General features: G+C 41.9%; 1 protein-coding gene across 4 annotated transcripts; it reads left to right on the forward strand.

The window, feature by feature from the left end:
• Nucleotides 1-196: 196 nt before the first annotated feature.
• On the forward strand, nucleotides 197-22,250 carry REELD1 (reeler domain containing 1). 4 transcript variants are annotated; one of them, XM_038400034.2, is made up of 8 exons: nucleotides 7,063-7,277; nucleotides 7,319-7,781; nucleotides 9,698-9,973; nucleotides 11,801-12,023; nucleotides 13,195-13,367; nucleotides 14,505-14,844; nucleotides 15,601-15,664; nucleotides 21,214-22,250. In XM_038400034.2, the coding sequence occupies exons 3-8, from the start codon at nucleotides 9,730-9,732 to the stop codon at nucleotides 21,847-21,849; spliced, it is 1,680 nt and encodes a 559-aa protein (XP_038255962.1). In that variant the 5' UTR covers nucleotides 7,063-7,277; nucleotides 7,319-7,781; nucleotides 9,698-9,729; the 3' UTR covers nucleotides 21,850-22,250. The 4 variants fall into 4 exon arrangements, with proteins under 4 accessions (XP_043368998.1, XP_038255962.1, XP_038255963.1 ...); XM_043513063.1 differs by lacking the exons at nucleotides 7,063-7,277; nucleotides 7,319-7,781 and adding an exon at nucleotides 197-251 and having other exon boundaries at nucleotides 9,754-9,973; XM_038400035.1 differs by lacking the exon at nucleotides 7,063-7,277 and having other exon boundaries at nucleotides 7,757-7,781; nucleotides 9,754-9,973.
• Nucleotides 22,251-23,396: the final 1,146 nt, after the last annotated feature.

Below are 23,396 nucleotides of genomic sequence, written 5' to 3' on the forward strand. Positions count from 1 at the left end.
TCCCTCCTGGCCAGAGGCAACATCCTGTTACCTATAAAGGGTTAAAAAGCACAGCTAACCTGGCTGGCACCTGACCCAAAGGACCAATAAGGGGACAAGATACTTTCAAATCTTGGGTGGGGGCGGGGGAAGGCTTTTGTTGTGCTCTTTGTTTACGTGGTTGTTCTCTCTTGGGACTGAGAAAGGCCAGACAGTAATCCATCTTCTCCAACCCATCCTAATCCAAGTCTCCAATATTGCAACCAGTATAGGTAAGCCAGGCAAGGCAGATTAGTTTATCTTTTGTTTTATGTGAATTTTCCCTGTGTTAAGAGGGAGGTTTATTCCTGTTTTCTGTAACTTTAAGGTTTTGCCCAGAGGAGGATCCTCTGTGTTTTGAATCTGAATACCCTGTAAAGTATTTTCCATCCTGATTTTACAGAGATGATTTTTACCTCTTTTTTTTTTTTAAATAAAATCCTTCTTTTAAGAACCTGACTGATTTTTCCATTGTTCCAAGATCCAGGGTTTGGGTCTTTGATGATTTTGTAACAAATTGGTTAGGATATTATTCTCAAGCCTCCCCAGGAAAGGGGGTGTGTAGGGCTTCGGGGGATATTTTGGGGGAAGACATCTCTTTCCCTGTTCTTTGTTTAAAATGCTTGGTGGTGGCAGCATACTATTCAAGGACAGGGCAAAGTTTGTATCTTGGGGAAGTTTTTAACCTAAGCTGGTAAAAATAAGCTTGGGGGGGGTCTTTCATGTGGGTCCCCACATCTCTACCCTAAAGTTCAGAGTAGGGAAGGAATCCTGACAGTAGTGTTGACATCAGCTTTTGAAGGTGGAACACAACCTCCTGATTTCTGGCCATGGCAGGTAAAATGCTTTTCAGTTCACCTCTAAAATGTTCCTTGAACTGAAAGTAAGGGTCTCTCTCTGCAACATACATGGAATTTCTAGTGTAAGCTAAAAGAGTACATGTTGAGTGTAGATTGCGAGTAGAAGGAATGTGCTGCGTAAAAGCCTGGGACAAGAGTATTATTTGGTTGATGATGAATCTGACCCCTTAAATTTGTTGAAATTTAAAGTTGTGAATTAGTGGTTTCTCTATATAAGTTATCAAGCTGCTATAGAATTATGGCTGACATTTTTGTCAGAAATGAGGTTTCTGAATAGCTTCTTTACAGAGACACTGATAAGAAAAGAATAAATAGGACACAGGTTGTCCTGCAAAGCAAGTCACAACAGAATCAAAAAGGAAATTATTTCCCTGTTGACAGAAATGTAATGTGGTATTTTGTGTGTCACATTATCAGCGGTAATGAGAGCGAGTGCTGTCAAGTGCCTTATCCAGTGTCTGGTTGAGATTGGGGCATGGATGAGGTTTATCTGTCTGAAGGGGAATCCAGAAAAGGCAATGTTGCTCACTTGGGAGTTGCAACTAGAAGATATGGTGAGGGCTGTATCTTCTTTTCACTGAATGTGTATGCCTGCCAGCTGTTGTTCAAGCTCACACTTGGAGGTTGCTGTTGAGTGGTCATATAGCAGTACCGATCATGATGAGGTTTTTTCCATTTCTGTTTGATTAGATTGTGAATCTTTCATTTGGATGCAGACCTTGTAGCTTGTAAACCAGGCGTTTGACAACAAAGAGTAGAGTACTGTGATGTACTTTACAGAGAAATATGCTTGAAATCAGCCCAGAAACTAAGGTAGTTTAAATTGCAGCCTGATTCTTAAACAATTTGACTTGCTGGTAGCATATGATACCACTGCTTTGTGTTCTGCATGGTCTTCCTACTGGTTTCTTATGAAACAGACCTAGGAGTCATTGCAGACAGCTCAATGAAAACCTCTGTGTGTAAGAACAATGAAAAAAGAGAACAAAAATATTTGGGTGCAGAAGGAACAGGATAGAAAATAATATGGAAAATAAATTGCTACGATATGAATCAATGGCATGCGCTCATCTGGAATATTGTGTGAAGTTCTGCTCACTTTGACCCAGAAAGGATCTAATGTTAGCCATAAAGATGATCAAAGGCATGAAACTACTTCTATAATAAGAGTAAAAAGACTGGGACAGTTTAGTTTAGAGACAAAAGGGGATATGACAGGAATATACAAAATAATAATGGTACAGAAAATGTAAATTGGGCTGTCGGATTTATCCTCTCATGTAACGCAAGAACATAAGGGGCGATCAGTGAAACAGAAAAGTAAAAAAATTAAAACTGATTACAGGAAATATTGTACAATGAATCTGCAGGACTCGTTGCCCGTGACATCACTAAAGCCAAGAGACTGGTAAGGTTCAGGAAAGCTTGGTCATATGGACAATGAGAACATCTGTAGTTACTTTAGAAAGAATTTAAAACAAAATTTTTGAATTGATATAAACAGTAATTCTTCAAGGCATGTCTGCTAGTAACTGATGGGAATTAGGAAGAAATTTCCTCTGTGTGCAGGCTTTTTCCATATATATCCGTTATGAAGTTTCATAATGCAGTTTTTTCTGAAGCTGCTGGTATAGGCCATTATCAGAGGCCAGATACTGGACTAGTTGACCACTGGTCTGATCCAGTATGGTAATTCCCATGTTCCTGTATTTCATGAAAAATAAGTATTTTGCGGTGAACAGCTGTGAGTATGGGATAAATGCATTAGTGGAATGTTTCTGTAATTCTGAAACATATTGACATTTTAAGTGTCAGCATTAGACTTCAGAGTTAATCCATCGAGATGACCGGAGTGAGAATTCCTGCGTCTAAGAGCAACTGCTTCATCCTCTCTGCAGACTGCATCAGTTTGAATTTGATTCACATTAACAAAGTTTTCTTTGCAACCCCAGAGGCTGAAATTTTTTTTATTGCAATGAATGCTTAGATTCTGGAGTAGAATTCTATGGCAAGAATTGCGAAGTACCTGGGGCCCTGCATGTTAGATACACCAGCCGGCACTGAATATTATGTGGGAATATATATGTGTATATCATTAATATGGAAAGTCTCAATGCATTCAACTATGTAAACCTCCTATACATTTTAGTATGGGAGTAACCAAAGTAGAAACCGGATATCAAGTGCTGCTGCTTTTCCTTTGGACAAGTTTCAGAGTAGCAGCCGTGTTAGTCTGTATTCGCAAAAAGGAAAGGAGTACTTGTGGCACCTTAGAGACTAACAAATTTATTTGAGCATAAGCTTTCGTGAGCTACAGCTCACTTCATCGGATGGATTTGGTGGAAAATACAGAGGGGAGATTTATATACACATACAGAGAACATGAAACAATGGGTTTTATCATACACACTGTAAGGAGATGTTACCAGCACTCCCAGCTATCTTCAAGACACCACTGACTTCCTGAGGAAACTACAGTCCATTGGTGATCTTCCTAAAAACACCATCCTAGCCACTATGGACGTAGAAGCCCTCTACACCAACATTCCACACAAAGATGGACTACAAGCCGTCAGGAACAGTATCCCCGATAACGTCACGGCTAACCTGGTGGCTGAACTTTGTGACTTTGTCCTCAGCCATAACTATTTCACATTTGGTGACAATGTATACCTTCAAATCAGCGGCACTGCGATGGGTACCCGCATGGCCCCACAGTATGCCAACATTTTTATGGCTGACTTAGAACAACGCTTCCTCAGCTCTCGTCCCCTAATGCCCCTACTCTACTTGCGCTACATTGATGACATCTTCATCATCTGGACCCATGGAAAAGAAGCTCTTGAGGAATTCCACCATGATTTCAACAATTTCGATCCCACCATCAACCTCAGCCTGGACCAGTCCACACAAGAGATCCACTTCCTGGACACTACGGTGCTAATAAGCGATGGTCACATAAACACCACCCTATATCGGAAACCTACTGACCGCTATTCCTACCTACATGCCTCTAGCTTTCATCCAGATCATACCACTCGATCCATTGTCTACAGCCAAGCGCTACGATATAACCGCATTTGCTCCAACCCTCAGACAGAGACAACACCTACAAGATCTCTATCATGCATTCCTACAACTACAATACCCACCTGCTGAAGAAACAGATTGACAGAGCCAGAAGAGTACCCAGCAGTCACCTACTACAGGACAGGCCCACAAAGAAACACCAGAACGCCACTAGCCATCACCTTCAGCCCCCAACTAAAACCTCTCCAACGCATCATCAAGGATCTACAACCTATCCTGAAGGACGACCCATCACTCTCACAGATCTTGGGAGACAGACCAGTCCTTGCTTACAGACAGCCCCCCAATCTGAAGCAAATACTCACCAGCAACCACACACCACACAACAGAACCACTAACCCAGGAACCTATCCTTGCAACAAAGCCCGTTGCCAACTCTGTCCACATATCTATTCAGGGGATACCATCATAGGGCCTAATCACATCAGCCACACTATCAGAGGCTCGTTCACCTGCGCATCTACCAATGTGATATATGCCATCATGTGCCAGCAATGCCCCTCTGCCATGTACATTGGCCAAACTGGACAGTCTCTACGTAAAAGAATGAATGGACACAAATCAGACATCAAGAATTATAACATTCAAAAACCAGTTGGAGAACACTTCAATCTCTCTGGTCACTCAATCACAGACCTAAGAGTGGCTATACTTCAACAAAAAAGCTTCAAAAACAGACTCCAATGAGAGACTGCTGAATTGGAATTAATTTGCAAACTGGATACAATTAACTTAGGCTTGAATAGAGACTGGGAATGGATGAGTCATTACACAAAGTAAAAGTATTTCCCCATGGTATTTCTCCCTCCCACCCCACCCCCCACTGTTCCTCTGATATTCTTGTTAACTGCTGGAATTAGCCTACCTTGCTTGTCACCATGAAAGGTTTCCTCCTCCTTCCCCCCCCTGCTGCTGGTGATGGCTTATCTTAAGTGATCACTCTCCTTACAGTGTGTATGATAAACCCATTGTTTCATGTTCTCTGTGTGTGTGTGTGTATATAAATCTCTCCTCTGTTTTTTCCACCAAATGCATCCGATGAAGTGAGCTGTAGCTCACGAAAGCTTATGCTCTAATAAATTGGTTAGTCTCTAAGGTGCCACAAGTACTCCTTTTCTTTTTACTGTAAGGAGAGTGATCACTTAAGATGAGCCATCACCAGCAGCGGGAGGGGGAAGGAGGAAAACCTTTCATGGTGACAAGCAAGGTAGGCCATTTCCAGCAGTTAACAAGAACATCTGAGGAACAGCGGGAGGTGGGGGGTGGGGGGGAGAAAAAAATGGGGAAATTAGTTCTGTCCTTGGGACAGTGACTTATCTGTGCTCTATCCTACTAACAGATTTTTATGTGATGTAGTATTATTTTATACACAATTTTATGCTCATCTTAAAGTGCATTACAATTAAAACAAGAGTGTTTAAAATGCCAGTGAGGATTTAACTTTAGAATGGCAACAAAATTATTTCAAACCTCAAATGAGCTCAGCGGGCTGAAAGTTCACAGGGAAAATAGCACTTTTCCGATCTGCAAAACTGATTTATTTAAAATGAATACATCCATAGCATTAGATACATGTATTCATTTGTGTACAAAATAGAGGCAGTTACAGGTTGGAACAACAGAAGCTGAACAAGCTACTGCTGCCTGCTCTAACCTTCCTAAGACTCTCTGTTCTTAGCTTACAACATCTATTGACCTCAAGTGGGGCAGCAGGTGCTCTTTATGGTAGTCAGTGTTCAAAGCTTTTAGAGCTTTATTGGTCAAAATCAACACCTGGGAACAGACTGGAAGTCAGTGCTAACTTCTGAGCACTGGGTGCCACTGTTAAGTGGGGTTCTGTAGTCTGCCTCAGCTGAGAATTCCAAATGATTTTCAGGCTAAGCCTCAAACAGTCCATTATAATAATCTAAGCTGGAAGTGACATGAATAACAGTGACCAGATGTATGTGTGAGAGAAAAGGTCACAATGTCCTAGCCATAGAAAAATGGAAAAATGCACTTTTGGCTACTGGAGCTATCTGGACATCCAGAATCAGCCCAGGAGTCAATAATGCCCCCGATGTATGAACCTGAGTAACAAAAGGTTAACACACTCCTTCAACTGAGGGAGCCAATATGACCTTGCCCATTTCCTCTGGTTAGTGCCCCCAGCCTACCAGCATTACCTCCTTTCAATGCATGTTTAGTCTCGGCTAACTAGCTTTCATTCAAGCCTCTAAGCACTGGGAAAAATCAAATACACATATACTATCTGGAGCTCGTGAAACTGAGATATACAACTGAGTGTCATCCACATCGAGAAGTCAACTCAGTCTACAGTGCCTTGTTATGTAGTTTAATGACCTCCCATAACCATTGAATAAAGAGATGTGACAGAACAGAACTCTGTGATGAGAGAGCTGTAGGCACTGATGAGAAATCATCCAAAACTATTATTTTGGGAATCTCACAAACAGACAAAAATGGACCAACCAAGTCATTCTGGCTATCCCTGCCAGGGTCTTCAGCATACAAATGGTATCAAAGTCTCTTCATATATCTGTAAGCTAATGGTGCAAAAGTGCTGTATCAAAGTAGAGAATTTGCTTGCTAATCTTAATCTATTGCTAGGAAGAAGTCACCAACTGATGAAAACAGTGTAGTCTCTATCCCAAACACAGGCTTAAAGCTGGAGTGACAAATCAAGGAAATCTGAGAACTCCAGGTATTGCCATCACCTTCTGCATAATGTTTCATAAAAGAGGGAGATTAGACTGGTTGATATTCTCAGAATCAAATGAGTGTTTCTTAAGCAAAGAATTGATAATCTCTTAATGCTCTTAAGGAGGACTTGATGATCTCCAGACCTAAAATTCATAGTACAGCTGTCTACCTAATCTGTCTAATCTAATACCTCTCCATCCTACTGGGGTAAAAAACCCATTTCCTGAAATCTTAGCCAAAAAATATTTTATTAACTTGTTTTAAAGGACCAATATAGTGTCATCAATTAACTCTACATGAAGTTTGTGTTGGTGGGGGTTTGTGTGCGTGTGGGGGGGGGGGGGAGAGAAGAAGGTGGTACTCTAAGATCATGGAACACAAATTTTATACAGCACCCTGCTGCCAGCATATATACTACTTATCTGGTTTCATGCTGCGATTGGATGTCCCCTATATTATTTACTAATATCCGACTAAAGACAATGAAGTGAGACTTACAGATGGAGTGGGAGACTTAACTTTCAACGTTTTGGCTCTGGTACATTTAAGTCAGCTGCTTGTGGTCACTCTATGTGTATGAAATTGTTCTGCTTATTTCTAGCAAAGGTATTGCTTTTTGCCTTCCATGTGCTTATTCTCTAGCAAAGTATTGCTTTTTGCTATCCATGTAAATGCGCGAGAGGAAAAAAACCCAATCCAGCTCCCAGGGCCTTAGGACTACAGGAAGCTGATGTCTTTGTTTTACCAATCTTACCACGCTAGTTCAAAAGAACAGGGCCACCATCTCCTGCTAAGCATCAGTAACGGAGTTCTAGGGTGATCCTATCAGAACATACTACATATTGCTCCCCCTTGCTTTGTTTTATATTTTCATCCCAGAGACTTGATGATAAAATGAATTAATAAAATGAGTGAGTGGGTGGGAGAGGAGGAGGAAAACTAATACGATTAAAGCTGATTTGGGCACTGGCAGAGAGTTCCTGTCGGTATTAGAGTAACAGCTGGTGCACTTCCCATTAGAGGAGAAAGTGAAGAACTTGCCTTAAAGGATGCATCTCTGGCAGGCTGAGGGGGAACAGTTACAGTGAGCCTGAAGGAATGTATCCCAAGGTAAGTGAATGTCCATGGCAGGGAACAGAGCTCAAATGGTACTGGGGACTAAGGCCTCCCTGGCTGATAGTGACAGATGCTTGTAAGGGGCGAGATACATGGGGAACAAACACCCCAGGGTTAAAAAGCAGAGAATAGAATCTGGTGATTCCAAAGGTTGCAGTTCAGCAGTATTTTTTGAGGCCCAGGGAGAAACCATCTCTTGCAAAGATGATTTAAGCCAGGGGGTTCTCAAACTTCATTGCATCATGACTCCCTTCTGACAACAAAAATTACTACAGGACCCTGGGCGGAAGGCAAAAAGGGTGGAACCTGAGCCCTGCCACCCCAGGCTGAAGCTCTTGGGCTTCAGCTTCAGCCCCAGCAAATTTAACGCTGGCCCTGGAAACCCCCATTAAAATGGGGTCACAACCCACTTTGAGGTCCCGACCCACAGTTTGAGAACTGCTGATCGAAGCGTACTCAGGGAGTGGGAGCGTGGAATCCCAGCCAGGGGTATCATACCAGCTTTCTCTTCAGTTTGGGGGTTGGAATTTTAAGAGGGGCTCCTACTCGCTGCCACAAGCTCCTTATGGCACTTAAATGATTGGAGTGATGGAGCTCTAGAGAAGGTTAAACTGCCTAGCTGCTTTCTGCTTGAGGCTGGAAACAAACTGTTTCACGTTCAGTGGCAATTTTTCAGAATCTGTGGAAACTTCCAAGGTGATGTGAAAGGTGATGTAACCGAGACTTCTTTAGTCTCAGTCTCCCTCTGTCTTTTATACATCCACTTACTGATTCATGAGCCAAATAAAGCGAAGCCAAAATAATTTACATGTTGAAAAGGAGGTATTTGAAGATATACATTAAAATAGGGCTAGCCTGCTTTCATGTACACATTCATTCACATGTGTGATAAATATTTGTGTACACATTCTCTGTTATTACTTTTCAAATCTGCACACTGCTACATGGAGACAGCACCGATTATAAGAAACAGGAATAAGTATATTCTGTCTGTCTTAGGCATGCCAGTTACCGTAGACTCTGGGCAAAGAGAGCTATACATTCCTGGATAGATAGCAGATGTTAACTTTGTGAATAGTGCTTCCTCATATTTATATTAGAGTTTAAAGATGAATCTTGATCTTTAACCAAAAATAAATGGGGATTTATCTTGGGCTTCAAATGTTGATTTCAAATTTTGCATCTTGTATGTTTCACTATCACCAAACAATGTCAACAGAAGAGGAAAATTTAGAAAAATAGTTAAATATTAAACGTTGATGGACATAGTTAGCATAGACATTCTGGGGTCAGTACAACCCATACTTCCAGTGCCTTGAAGGGTTTGCTCTCAGCAAAATTGTTGTGGTTCTGTTGTGCACAGTGGAGTCAGGGTATGTATGTGCTCTTCCCACACCCACTGCCACTGATTCAGAGTCCAGCTTGGTGTTGGCTCCAGGTATCAGAGTGCAGGTGGAGCAGGGACTGAAGATCTGCTGCCAAATGGAATCTTTCACTGGGAGGGACCTGAAGTAGTTTCCACGGAGGAGCTCTACAGACTTGCAAGATAGATGTTTCCATCTTGTGTACTGCACTGTTACTTGAGGATTTTATACTCTGTGTAGATGAATGAGAATTTGAAGAATCCTTTCTGCTGACACTAATGGTAACAAGACTAGGTACAGTGATGGTTTTCCGCTTTTTTGCTCTGTGGACAACTTCACAAGAAAAAGAATCCTCTTATGGATCATCCCCCACCTCCCACAGTACTTCTTGAAATGTTCCTTTTTTGTGAGTTACTAGGAAGGGCTCCACGAGTCATGGATAACTTTTTTTTTTAATTAATTGAAAGGTTTGGGGAAGTATTATTGCATGTCTCAGTGAATTCAAAGATGACACATGTGCCATGCTTACTGATTGTATCTTCCTAGAGATTATTACTTTGAACTTAACCTGGAGTGTAATGCCTGTTATTTTGAATAACAAGGTGGAGGATGGAATGAAAGTCCAAGTAGTTATCATTGGATGGGCATGCACAATCTTGTGCTCGCTTTCGTACACTGCTGCCTTCTCCCATGGTGCAAGTCTTTCTGCCTGTGGTGACATGACACCCAAACATATAAGAGCTCAGCTTCAGAGCCCCCGGAACAACTATATCACTATCCACACCAATATGTCCTTCTACTTTCCAGGTGATAAGGTACCAGGTAAGGAATATTCATTAACTTTACAACATAGAACAGACGTGGGCAAATTACGGCCCATGAGCTCTTGGCTCCTCCCATGCTGTCCCCCCTCCCCTGCAGCCTCAGCTCGCGTGCCACCAGTGCTCTGGGCAGCAGGGCTGTGAGCTCCTGCTGGGCAGCGAGCTCCTGCTGGGCAGCACGGTTGCCAGGCCTGCTGGTCTGAGTGGCATGGTAAAGGGGTGGGGAGGTTGTATAAGGAGCAGAGGGTCCTGGGGGCAGTCAGGGGACGAGGAACAGGGGTAGATGGATAGGCGTGGGAGTCCTGGAGGGCCTGTCAGGGGGCGAGGGTGTGGATAGGGGTCAGGGCAGTCAGGGGACAGGAAGCTGGGGGGGGGGGGGAGTTTGGATAGGGGCAGGGGGTCCCAGGAGGGGGCACTCAGGGAGAAGGAGCGGGGGTTGGATGGCTGGAGGTTCTGAGGGGGACAGTCGGGGGCAGGAAGTGGGAGGGGCGGGGCTAGGTTGTTTGGGGAGACACAACCTTCCCTCCCCAGCCCACCATACAGTTTCGAAACCCCGATGTGCCCCTCAGGCAAAAACGTTTGCCCACACCTGACATAGAACATTCATGAAAGTCACAATGCTGCTAGTCGTTCTCTCCTGTTGTGGGTCATGCAGAAAAATGCAAATCACAGCAGCACGGATTGTGATTACTGTATACCTAGCAGGGAAGTTTTCTAGACTGCACTATTGATTCATAAGGAGTAATTATTTAAGAGGAAACTTTCATATATATAAAAAAATACATGATAGCTAATCTCAGTTAAGACATTCATCTGAGAGTGAGGAGAAGAGATAATCTACACATGGAAATGCCATGAATGAGTTTATTCTCACAAGGAATAAATGTAATTACAGATACATACCATAAATGGAGGTTACTATGTAAAATATGCATTCTTTTTTCCTCATTGTTCATCAAGACTGAAAGGGTTATATTCTGCAATCAGTTACACTTCCGTAAATTCAGAGAATGAAATTGAACATTTCAACGGGGTCTTCTTCAGATTTTCCCCATATTACAGATGCTGGGCCTGAGACAATCCCCACTGAAGTCAATCAGACCCATAGATATAATGGGAAATTCTCACACAGAGAACTTTGTAGGACCGGGCCCTACGTATTTTAAATGTCAATGAAGAGGAACCTGACCCGTAAACATGTCATCCATCCTACCTACCTACCTACTCATTCCTATTCAAAAGACCAGGTCTTAAACAAAGATGGAGCATGCACTCTTTTGTTCAACAGGACAGTTCTTATACAAGAGTTCTTTTCAAAATCAATCAATATGATGTATATGTATATATTACTAGTATATAGATAGCTGTATTTTCCAAGTATCAACAGATGATTAGTTCATAATTAAAAAATGACTCGGGTGAAATTTCCATGAAACTTTCATGGGGAAAAAAAGAACATTAAAGAATGTTCTGATATTTTCAGAATGCTTTTAGCCAGGATGGTGTCCCTAGCCTCTGTTTGTCAGAGGGTGGAGATGGATGGCAGGAGAGAGATCACTTGATCATTACCTGTTAGGTTCACTCCCTCTGGGGCACCTGGCATTGGCCACCGTTGGCCGACAGGATACTGGGCTGGATGGACCTTTGGTCTGACCCAGTAGGGCCGTTCTTAAGAGAGATTTAGAGGCAAAATGGCAAGCTTGGTTCCATATGGATTCCTCCTAAATTAATCAATTCCAATGAAAATTCCATTGAAAATGATTCATTTTCAGAAATACAAGTGGATGCTGTGGACAAATTTCTTTCTGTACCGTGGTTTGTTTTGCAGTGACAGTGAGGAGCACTCGTGATTTCATGGGCTTTTTGCTTCAAGCTCGCAGGGTATCTAATGATCAAGTTGCTGGCACTTTTGTTTTCATTCCTCCGGGTTCCAAATTGCTGACTTGTTTTGAAGATGGTGATTCTGTAACCCATTCTGACAAATCACTGAAGAGAAACCTGTCATTTGTGTGGAAGGCACCTGCCCAGCCCATTGGAGACATTAAGTTCTTGTAAGAATATATGGTTCCTAACCCTAGTTCATATGTACAGAAAGGAGTCCCAATGCCTTTACAGTTTGTTTGCCATGTTCAATAGGGGAGGGGCAGGGAACAGGAGTTAGATATTGCTTGAAATTCACCAAATATTGGAATAATTTCTCAGCTGTTGTAAATTGTCATAGATTTATTGTCTTAAGTGGCAATTTACAGCAGCTGAGGATCTGCTCCTTTGTATTTACATAGTCAGCTTTCTCCTACTATTAAACAATTCTGCAGATAAAAAATGACAGCCTAAATACTTTGGAAATCAGTAGCATTGTATACTATTTCACTGATTTTTATTTACCTCCTTTAAAAAGTTACATATAAATAGAATTGTTCACAGAACAAGTTATTGTCTTGCAGCAGATAGTAACAGCGAGGACACTAGATATCCAAGATAAGATAATATAGCTCAGTTTAGGCAGTATAAGTTATGAGTTACACTAATACATATTGCATCCAAAAATACAGTAATTTAAAGAATGCTAAAGTTGCAAAGTGAAATACTCCAGAATTAGGAAAAGGCAGCTGACCTATTGCTGCCACAGGTGTTTAATTGCTGTGTAGCCACACCTCAAGAGACTCAGGGCTCCTAGGTTCAATTTCAGGGTCTGTGGGAGAGCGTTTTTTAGTAGTTTTAGACCTTTCTTGTCCACCCCAAGCTTGTCTGTCCTCCTCTGGCAGAAAAGCAGCATGGAAAATATGAGCTTTAGTGATTAAAGCATGGCAAAAAGTTATAAGCAACTGAATAGAGGGGCTTACAATAGAAAATGTCTAACAGTCTTAATTGTAGGTGGTGCTACCAGCCCTGCTAGAATACTGTTATAAAAGTAAAACTGATGAGACTTTTTGGATCAGAAACTCCCATTTGCCTCCTTGCCCACAGAAGCAGAGCTAGTAAAAGTTTTCCCTTTCAGTTTTTCACCATCCCTAATTATAATTACACTACGTTTTCCCTATGGTTTTTAGTGTGTTTTGTTTTTAATATAAAAAGTGTGATGGGCTAATCTATTAATATTTTTTGCATTGTTTGTTTTTAGGGTTTTTTTTTTAAAAAAAGGCCTTCTGATTAGCAGAATGTTATATTCTATTAATGGTACAGGGTGACTAAATTTTGACTAACGTATTTTATTTTTGACAGTTTATCGGTAGTCCAGTCATATTTTGTTTACTGGGTAAGGATTGAATCTGCTATTGTATCCCACCAAATACAAAACAGAACTCCTGCTGATAGTATCAAGAAATCCAGCATTATAATGCCAACACCACTGCAAAAACCTACTGATCTAAAAGTAACAGTTACAGCAAGCAAAGGTATATGTTATTTTACTGACAACTTAGTTCCAGTAGAATATTTTTATGGTCTATTCCTTCATCTACCTACCACAAGTGACATAAGTTAACCTCAGGGGTTCACTTAACATAGTTACTGGGGGCTGATTGAAGTGACAGCACTCATCACCATTCAGGGTCCGGGCTTTAGTCTGAATGATGGTGGCGATATACAGTTTAAAGAGTGGTTTCAGAGTAGAAGCCATGTTAGTCTGTATCCGCAAAAAGAAAAGGAGGATTTGTGGCACCTTAGAGACTAACAAATTTATTTGAGCATAAGCTTTCATGAGCTACAGCTCACTTCATCGGATGCAAAGAGTGTTGCCAACTTCCATGATTTTATCATGAATCTTGCTACAGTTGATGTTTTATTTAAAGCCCCAGCTCCTGGAGACATGATTTCATGAGAATTTCAGCTTTCATTTAAAACAAAAAAGAGTTTCTAGCCTTCACAGTTGCAAAGAACAGCATGAAAACATGACCTGAGTGCACTCTGTAGATTCAAATGAAAAGAAAAAGAACCCAAAATGTACTTTTTTTTAAACCTCAAAACTTTAAGCCAGTCTCATGATTTTGGATGCTTGAGTGTGGCGTTATTGTCTAAATAAGAGAAAGTTCTATATTTATTGTCAGTGTGACTGTTTGCATGACCTCAACTATGTGTATTGGACAAAAGGCAGGTCATATGTCGTTTTTCTCAGTTTGGAGTGAGCAGGGCTTTTTCAAAGTGAATGAACATCTAGGAAGAGCAGATAATGATTTTATCATTGCTTCAGCAGTCTCAGGTGAGTGAAAATACCCTCCTTCCAAGATGGGTTAAACCATGGATGTAGACTTTTAAAAAATGAGCCTTGTTTCTGAAAGTATTCAGCATGGCACCTTGGTTTTAATTTAATTATTTTATCTGAACTTAATTTAGGGAGGGCTTTATTGATTTATTTTCCAGTTTCCATGGGATGCCTAGATTTCTATTTTAGCTTTGTGCTGTAGAAATCAAAGTTATTTTTTTACAAAATAAATTATACAAATGAAGATAATATATTAATGTCATTACAAATCAAAGTTTGAAACAAACAATACAAAGAAAATACACTTGTTCACTTTTCTGTGTTTCTTAAGGTTCTACAGCACCCAACAGTATTACTGTCTTTACTCAGTCTGAAAAATTTATGCCTGCCAGACTGACTAGAATTGCAGTGACGAAAGTACTGGAGCCTGCTTTTGGAAGCAGACAAGACACAGAGCAACTTGATAAGGGAAAGCAACACTCTGAGACCTCTGTGGATTCAGTAGCCTTGAGGGTCAGCAGCAGACATGGAAGAGGGCAAGCCAACAGAAGCAGCATCTACAGTGATCAAAGCCTGGAGCCATCACTTAAGTTTCAAGGGCTGGACATGGCGAACATCTTGCAAAGTTTCATTTTACAAGATTATACCTCCAGCCCCAGCACACCTGATGGGTAATGTGTGAACAGTGAATGTAATGTACTGAATATGAATACAACTACTTCTCAAAAAGTTATGGGAGGAGTACATTAGCACCTATTTCTCCATGGGGCAAGTGGTACCCATGTGGCAAGCTGTGCATTCCTATTAGGTATTTGCATATTGAGATTTTGAAAATTACTCAGCCCCTTTTGGGGCTGGGTGTGATGTAAACTGAAGCGAATACTACAATCAGACTCTCTTTAAATAGAACTGTGGAGAAGTTATTCAGACACCACAGTGATAAGCACAGTACAAATGCCTAGATGGACAGAGTAGACTGAAGAGTGTTTAGACTTACAAGGCTCAAGATGTAATAAAAAAAATCAACTTATATTTAGATTTTTCTAAAAATAATCAAAGAAATTACAAATCTAGCAGGGCTATCCTTCCATCACTTTGGAGAAGGAAAAGGAGAACTAAACTAGCTGATTGCAAAAGTTTGGATTCAATGGGACTTGGGCAGGATTGGGTCCAATAGTGTCTATATAATTGGCGTGGGGAGGAAGAGAAATTTGGTACTGAACACTCTGCATTATCTTATCTGTACTGCATTGGGTCGGATTGCATGACTGCTGTCTCTATGGGCCCCTCTCATCACAATAAATGTGTATTTCATGGGGCTATTCTAGCGGGCAACATTTTTAATAAAGTACAGGCTGTTTTTTCATTGCAATTTGTACAGATAGATCAAATATATTAAACTTATCCTTCCTTTTCCAATATTTTAGACCACCAAGCATCTCAGGTGCTTCCACATCACAGTTGTGTTTGACATGTAAGGAAGATATACAGGTAAGAACTGTGTGAGGTGTTTTCTATTGTTGGGGTTCCCCTAAGACCTCTTCAGTTCCCTAAAAACTAAGTTTGGCTCTAGTCTCATCACTCAGCTTCCTTTATCAGCATAGAATCAAATTACATTTGAGTTGACCAGGCTTAAGCATAGTGGTTGGGTACAGGGTATGCCACACATCCAACCCTATTCCTTTATATACACTTGCAGAGCATCACATGATTTGGGATTGGCGTTGTCTTTTTGTAGGAACCAATCTCTGTACAGCATGCTCTACCTACATATTGTCCATGGACAACTTACTCTTAATCTCATTTTACATTCTAGGCTTATCTGATCCATTTTTATCTTGGCCGTTTAAGTGATTCCCTGGATATTTCCCCTTATTTTAGCTTAGTACAGACGTTCTGTTTCCAGACTGCTAATCCATTTACCTCCCTAATCCCATCTCCCAAGAAATGAGGCCTCACCCATGTCCTATTACTCACATCAAACCAGGCCTGCATCTGCTGAAGTGGAAAATTATTGGAAGCAGGTGGAAGTTTTAGCAGCAGATGATAATAAAACCTTTTGCATCTTAATAGCAACATGTGTTCTGAATATGCCACGTTACTAAAGCTATTTTAACACTGTTAGAGTTTTGAATGTTTTCATTACCAGTAGAGCCATGTGCCTTGATTACTAGGAGTTCAACTGTAAAATGATCTAAAAAACCTTTTCAATACATAGCAATGACATGATTTTAAAGTACACAATTTGAAACGTTTTTGGTTTAGAATCCTGCATTGGTTGCCATGGGGAAGCTGGAAAGCTCCCTTTTCCAGTGATTCTGTTTCTAGCCCTGACATATTAAAGCTGTCAGTGTCTAGGACTTAATATGGTCTGTTCTGAGTCTCAGGCAATTGTGGCACCTTAGAGACTAACTAATTTATTTGAGCATAAGCTTTCGTGAGCTACAGCTCACTTCATCAGATGCATTGAATGCATCTGATGAAGTGAGCTGTAGCTCACGAAAGCTTATGCTCAAATAAATTTGTTAGTCTCTAAGGTGCCACAAGTACTTCTTTTCTTTTTGCGGACACAGACTAACATGGCTGCTACTCTGAAATCAAGCAGTTGTATTCTTTTGGGGGAGATGCCACTATCTCTCTATACTATTGTGACAAAACAGCTGATGTTGGTATGGTAGGCCCCATGCTTTTCTTGGTGGAGGGCTAAGACACCACTTCTTGCCCCTGCTCTTGGGGTGGTGAGGACCCCGCTAGTGGCCCGGGAAGGTAGTAGAGGAGGGAAGCAGGGGAGGGATCTGGGTTTACTCTACATTCTGAGCCTGAGCCCCAGCCCCTCTCAACTCCTGCGGATTTCTTACCCTCTTCCCCCTTGGGTAGGGTTACCCTCGGTCCTTAGATGTTGGGGGAGGGAGTCTCCCTTACTTCAGATCTCTGGTCTTTCAGGTCTCAGCAACACACCTCCAAGCTCTAGTCCTCCCTCGTTCCTCACACAACCTGACTGCCTGAAGCAGGGGATTTTATTAGGTTCTTGACAGGGCCTTAATTGACTACAGGAGCTCCGATTAACCTGTAGCAACCCTCCCTGGTCTACAGGGAACCACGCCTTAATTAGCCTAGGGCTAATATTTCCCCTCTCCCACTGCTCCCTGGCCCTCCTGTATCACACTGTCTATCTCTCTATATATGAATGAATTAATGAAACAAGCCTGACCCAAAGCCCCATATCCAAGCATGGCCCAGAGATGGATCTATGTTAATCTGTTTTACCGCTGAGCACTACCTGTGTCTTCATTGCACACTAATTCTCTCAGTGATCTTTTCTTGCAGAAATGGAGGAGTTTACTGCTTTGTTTTCCTGCTTAGCTTTAAACAATTTGCTAAACCTAAAACTCTTTAAAATAGTTCTAGTTCACCCCGCTGTAAATACTGACTTCAAAACATATGCTTGGTCCAGCTCACTGAACCACATAACATATAGCACATGTACAGCAATTTGCTATTCCTTTGAACTCTGAAATAACAAAAATAAATCATTATATATAAAGTGCTCACACAAATTTATCAGGAAGTACAGTAAGCTTAAACAGGCACTCCAGCATGGGAATGTAGCGCTTCTGAATGTACAAGGAAAACTTGGCTTTGTTTAGGCAGCTAAATGCCCTACATCTTGTTTTAAAGCAAAGTACACAGCTAGAAACATTTCAGGCCATTTCCTCTCTCCCCTTTCAATATATGTTCAGACATAGTGATGAGATTGTATTAGCTGTTGTTCTGGGCTGTACCTCTTAGAGAGCAGTCAACATCCTGAAATCCTCTGTAGCCTGAATGAGGTGTACAGGCCCAGGCAGTGGGGCTGATTCTGTTATCGCTTACTTTGGTGTAAAACAGGATCAACTCCATTGAAGTCAAAGCATTTACACTCATGTAAAAGCATTGTGGGCGAGACTGGATTCAAACCCATTGTGTTTATGGGTATCTGGTCTGTTCCTGCTTTAACCAGACAGCTGAGGTCACCCTAGCCAATTTGTGAAATGTACTGCTGCAGGAGGCCTCCAACTGCAGCTTGTAACTTCAGGTGCAGCATCTTCCTTCGGCAGCCAGGGTTTCCAGTGGTGCCGCCTGATGCAGCTTTTGCTTTGTTTTGTGCCTGCTGCTTCCTGCTGTCTCCCTGGTATCTCTGGCCTTTGGGGGAGGCAGAAAGCAAGCAGCAGGGAGAAGAACCGGTTTTAGGTACAACACTTGTCCCATCCCACACAAGTAGCATCATGTTTCCTCCTCTCCCACGTTTCAGAGATGGTAGGATTTAGGGAAGATACACTGAGAACAAGTGTGTGTGTGTGTGTTTAGGAAAGTTATGGGTGGTGGATGAACTGAGGGGTCCTGCATGAATGGGGGGCGGGGTGTGGGGATGAACTGAGGTCGTGGCAGTAAGGGCTGAAGGGATGAACTGACAGAGACCTGCAGAGGTATGAACGGGGAAAAGGAAGGTCTAGAGAGATCCACTGGGGCTGGGTGGCTGGAGCAATGACTTGGAAGGGGACAAACTGGAGATTAACTAGGAAGGAAGGAGGCGGTTGGGAGAGGCTGGGGAAAGAAGAACTGTAGGGAGATAAAGAACTGTAGGGAGGTGGAGTCTGAGGTTGAGGAGGAGAGATGAACTGGAGACCTGGATGGGCATGAGATGGAGAGGGAGAGTGGATTCAAGTGGGGGACAAGGGGAATAGAGAGGTTATGTGGTAAGAGGGAGAACACTACGCAGAATACAGAGAAGAGGAGCAACAAGGGCCAATAAAGTCCCGGGTCTGGGAGGTAAGAGGATGCCATAAGGAGAGAGAAACATGGGAACCCAGAGAATCAAGGGAGAGAACAAATGAGAAATATTTAGGAGAATCCAGGAGAGAAAAAGGAGAAGAGAGGGAAATAGAGGAGAGAGCAGTGAGCAAATGGACCAGAGAACAGGTGCAGTGGAGTCAAAGGTGAGATAATGTGGATCATTTGGGCAAAGGGGATGGGCAAGAAAAAATGAAAGAAGGGAAAGGAGAGAGAAAGAAAGAAGAGACACACCGAGAACATAGGAGAAGAGAATTTTACAAATCAGGAAAGAAAGGACAGAATTAATCCAAAATGGAAGGAGAGAAACAAAGGGTGAAATAATGGAGGTAGGAATCTGCAGGAAAAGACATGTTTTCAGGTTAGTTAATTGTAGTGAAGAAGCGGCAAAGAGTCCTGTGGCACCTTATGGACTAACAGACGTATTGGAGCATAAGCTTACATGGGTGATGCAGTGAGTTGATCAAGTACTGATCAACCATCAGAGTATTCACAGGTTTAATTATTTCTAAACCATCTGCACTGCACATATCCCAGTGGCTGGAGGTTTGTTTGTTTACTGATTTGTGACTAGCCAACAACAGCTGAGAAGAAAAAATGGACAGAAGTTGTTTATGTGCCAGTGTACTATATGTGTAAGTAGTATGAAACCATTTTTATAAATTATTACATGTGAGCATAAGTTCACATCCGACGAAGTGGGTATTCACCCACAAAAGCTTATGCTCCAATACGTCTGTTAGTGTATAAGGTGCCACAGGACTCTTTGCCACTTTTACAGATCCAGACTAACACGGCTACCCCTCTATAGTGAAGAAGTCCCTGCATCCCTTAGTATTTTCCAGATAGATAGCTCTTTTTCCATTTGGGGGAAGGGACTAGGCTGGCTGTTCCAAGTATCTGTGCTGTATTGACACTGCTAGTTAGCTACTCTAGATTCTGCAGTTTAATCACTGAAATTCTCTTGTTTGCTGTCTACATTTTACTGTCACATTTACCTTCTTCAGTGGTAACCTCTCCCACAAACTGAGCTATTGCTGTCTATCCCCTACCTGGCCTCACAGCTCACCAGGACTCCTGCCAGACTGGCTACCCAGCAAGCTTTTTAAACACCCACTAATGACATCAGAGGCCAAGAGCTTTTCTGGTGTAATTGATGGATGTGCTAAAGAGCCTGCTGGACTGCTCAAGTTGCATAGAAACCAGCTACTAAGGGCCTGATTCAAACTCAAACTGGTCACCCATAGACACCACTGGTTCTGGATCAGGCAGCAACTGTGCAATGTGAAGGTAAGAGTTCAGTGTAGGTCTCAGATTCATTTCTTTCAGGGGCATCTCTAAAATCCTCAGATTGCCTCTGCAGTCAGTCTTGATTAAGATCTATAGTGAAGTCTAGGCTAAAGTCTAGCCTGGGGTCTCATTTTGTGACTGCTAAAACAAGGTGCTTTGAAACAAGAAGAAACTGAGAAACAAGAGAGTTAACAAAATACTAATTCACATTGTATGAGATGGTTCAGCATTATTTACAGGTGGCAGTTTTCCAACTGACAGCGCAGCATGGGAAAGCAGGCAATTTTAGGCCAGGGCTGGGTTATTGAACTTTAAAATCCTATGGGGCCTTTTCCTTTTATTTAAATAGTAGCGAAGGGGGAGGTAAACTAAATTCTTCTATGACTTCCCTGCCCCAAAGGCCTGATCCAAAGCCCAGGAAAGTTAATGGGCATCTTTCTGTTGATGTGGCAGCATGATCCTGGCATTAGTGAAGTGTAATCATTCGGTGCGCTCAGGTGTCTATTTTATATTTTTGAGCACGATATGTTAAGTGACTGTAGGCCTGGTGAAAGGTGCCAAGTACCAGCCCCAGAAATTAGAGACCTTTATTCAGAGACTGGCACCTTGATGGGGTAAGCTTCCTACTCTGCCCTACCAACTTGCTTCCACTCTGAGTAATGGGATCAGCTTAGAGTGTCTATTCCATCTATGGCATCCTCTGATGAGATGTCAAGCAAGGGTGTCAGTTGTGTCCATTAGGAACTCTGTTGAATGCACGAACTCGTTTCACAAAGACCAACAAACAACCATTGGCTATTGTTCTTGGTTATTCCCAAACTAGGTGGATTTGAACCAGTGAAAGGAGCCGAAAGAGCCAGTTAAATCCTACAAGCTGTTTAGACTCTCATCAGATATTTTGTCACATTTTTGCTTTTAAGGAGATTGCTGTGAATGCCAACCAGGAGATGACAAAAGCTGTGTTGCATGCTACAGCTTCACTTTCCACCCAGCTTTGGTACACTTACCTGCTTGCAGTTCCAGGGACAGTGTCACAGCATAGAGACAGGGAGGCTGACTTGGATGTCTCCAGCAGTTTATCATCAGCTTCGAGGCAGATGGCAGAGAGACGGTCAGTGACACAGAAGGCTTCAGCAAACTTCTTGCTGCAGTCAGAACAAGCAGTTTCCGGAGGGGAGGAGGAGAACCAAGAGGAGGTTGCTGGGAATACACTTCCATGGGTGACCCGACCCATGCCTGATGCTGCTGTTCCTGAGAAAGGAGCAGAACACCCCAGAAGAGGGACACAATTCATAGCAGCCCAACTTGGCATTCTCCTTGGCTGTACGGCTGCCCTCGGCATGGTCCTGGCTGCTGGGCTGCGCTGCATCCATGCCCAGTATTGTCACAAGCGAACAGAAGTGTCCTTTAGTGAACCAGACAACGATGTCATCACAATGAGAGAAGGTGGGGAGATGATGCAATTCAGAAAGATACGGGAAAACAGCTTTGTCCTGGTGCAGGCCGAGTACAACTGGATCAGCCCATCAGGCAATGGAAAAAAGACAGTCATCTAAAAATACCTGAAAATCCCACATAGTGCTTTATAGATTAGGTAGCGTCATATGTAGGGCAAATTGTAAAAATTAATCAGAATGACTAACGTGAATACAGGAAGCTGTTGTAGTGTAGCTCCTATATATAAAGCCATCTCAGTAAATATACTCAAACTGAAAAATTATGGAAGTAGATGCATGTTCTGATCACAGTACAAATGCATGCAACTTAGTTACAGATGTTATGAAAATTAGATGTTCTAAATTACAGATGCTATGAAAATATAAGTAGACGTATTGTTTAAAGTGTTAAACTTAACACAATAAATATTGTATAGCTACTCATTAACTGTGCTATTGTAGCCATTACATTTCCTTTGTTGCCTTAAGGTATAATCAAAAATAGAAATTATTCCACTGCACTTTGGTGTCCTCTCCTATTTATTCTCGGCAAAAGTTTCTGGTGTCTTATTTTCTTCTTCTAGAAAACAGACAAAGGTGATCTTAACCTCACTTCTCACTTAAAACTTCATATATTTTGACTGTGTGAGAGAGACTTCTCAAATCAGTAAAATATTTGACACTTGAATTCAAGTTCCTATTCAAAAATACAAAGAGATGACGTGTCAGTTGAGAAAATTGATCTGAAGAAGGCAGCGGCTGGCTGGCATTATTGAAGAGATCTAAAGGAATGAAACACACAGAAGTAAACACTAGCTTTTGGGGAGAAACATGCCTCCTTGCAGGTGTAAATGGAAAGAAAACCTTTCCTGTCCATTTACACCTGATGAGGAGACATGTTTAAGGCTAACAGCCAGCATTTCCCTAGTCACCTAGAACTCAATGGATCAGCCCAAGACTAACTGTACATCTCATCTTTGATAGTGACCATGAGACTGATTATACTCTGACTTGCACTTTGTACAGTTTCATTTCGCTTTGCAGACTGTCTTCAACAGTGATGCCTAGGGTCAGCCCAGAAATTGGTCCAGTATGTGGTTTCCCTACTATCCCTATTCTTGAAATGTGATGAGCATAATGGATTTAGTTCATTTGCCAATACATTTGTATCCTGCTTCTCTATGCAGAAGGAGTTTGATTTTTGCAATATTATGATCAGTGGTGTTAAACGTTGCAGTCCACATGTGGCCAAATTCTTCTGAAACCAACTTCACACACACAGTGAACTAGAGACACAGTGGGTGGAGAAAGGTCTAGCTCTGTGGAACTATCCAAATGCACAAAAACTTATAAAGGTAAACTTGATAGGCTGATTTCAGGATAGCAGCCGTGTTAGTCTGTATTCGCAAAAAGAAAAGGAGTATTTGTGGCACCTTAGAGACTAACAAATTTATTTGAGCATAAGCTTTCATGAGCTACAGCTCACTTCATCGGATGCATCCAATGAAGCGAGCTGTAGCTCATGAAAGTTTATGCTCAAATAAATTTGTTAGTCTCTAAGGTGCCACAAATACTCCTTTTCTTGATAGGCTGAATCGTTCTTTATTATTACAAGGAAATTATTCTAATGACAACGTCTGCATCCTTTCACTGCAGAATAAGCAAAT

The sequence above is a fragment of the Dermochelys coriacea genome, chromosome 4 (assembly GCF_009764565.3).
Source record: "Dermochelys coriacea isolate rDerCor1 chromosome 4, rDerCor1.pri.v4, whole genome shotgun sequence".
NCBI classification, from domain to species: Eukaryota; Metazoa; Chordata; order Testudines; family Dermochelyidae; genus Dermochelys; species Dermochelys coriacea.

Bases quoted from the DNA above. Each gene is read 5' to 3' on its own strand.
- REELD1 (XM_038400033.2), top strand. From the start codon at position 9,673: ATGCTTACTGATTGTATCTTCCTAGAGATTATTACTTTGAACTTAACC. The intron at 14,845-15,600 runs GTAATGTGTGAA...CCAATATTTTAG, and splicing joins AGCCCCAGCACACCTGATGG to ACCACCAAGCATCTCAGGTG. The intron at 15,665-21,213 runs GTAAGAACTGTG...TTTGCTTTTAAG, and splicing joins CATGTAAGGAAGATATACAG to GAGATTGCTGTGAATGCCAA.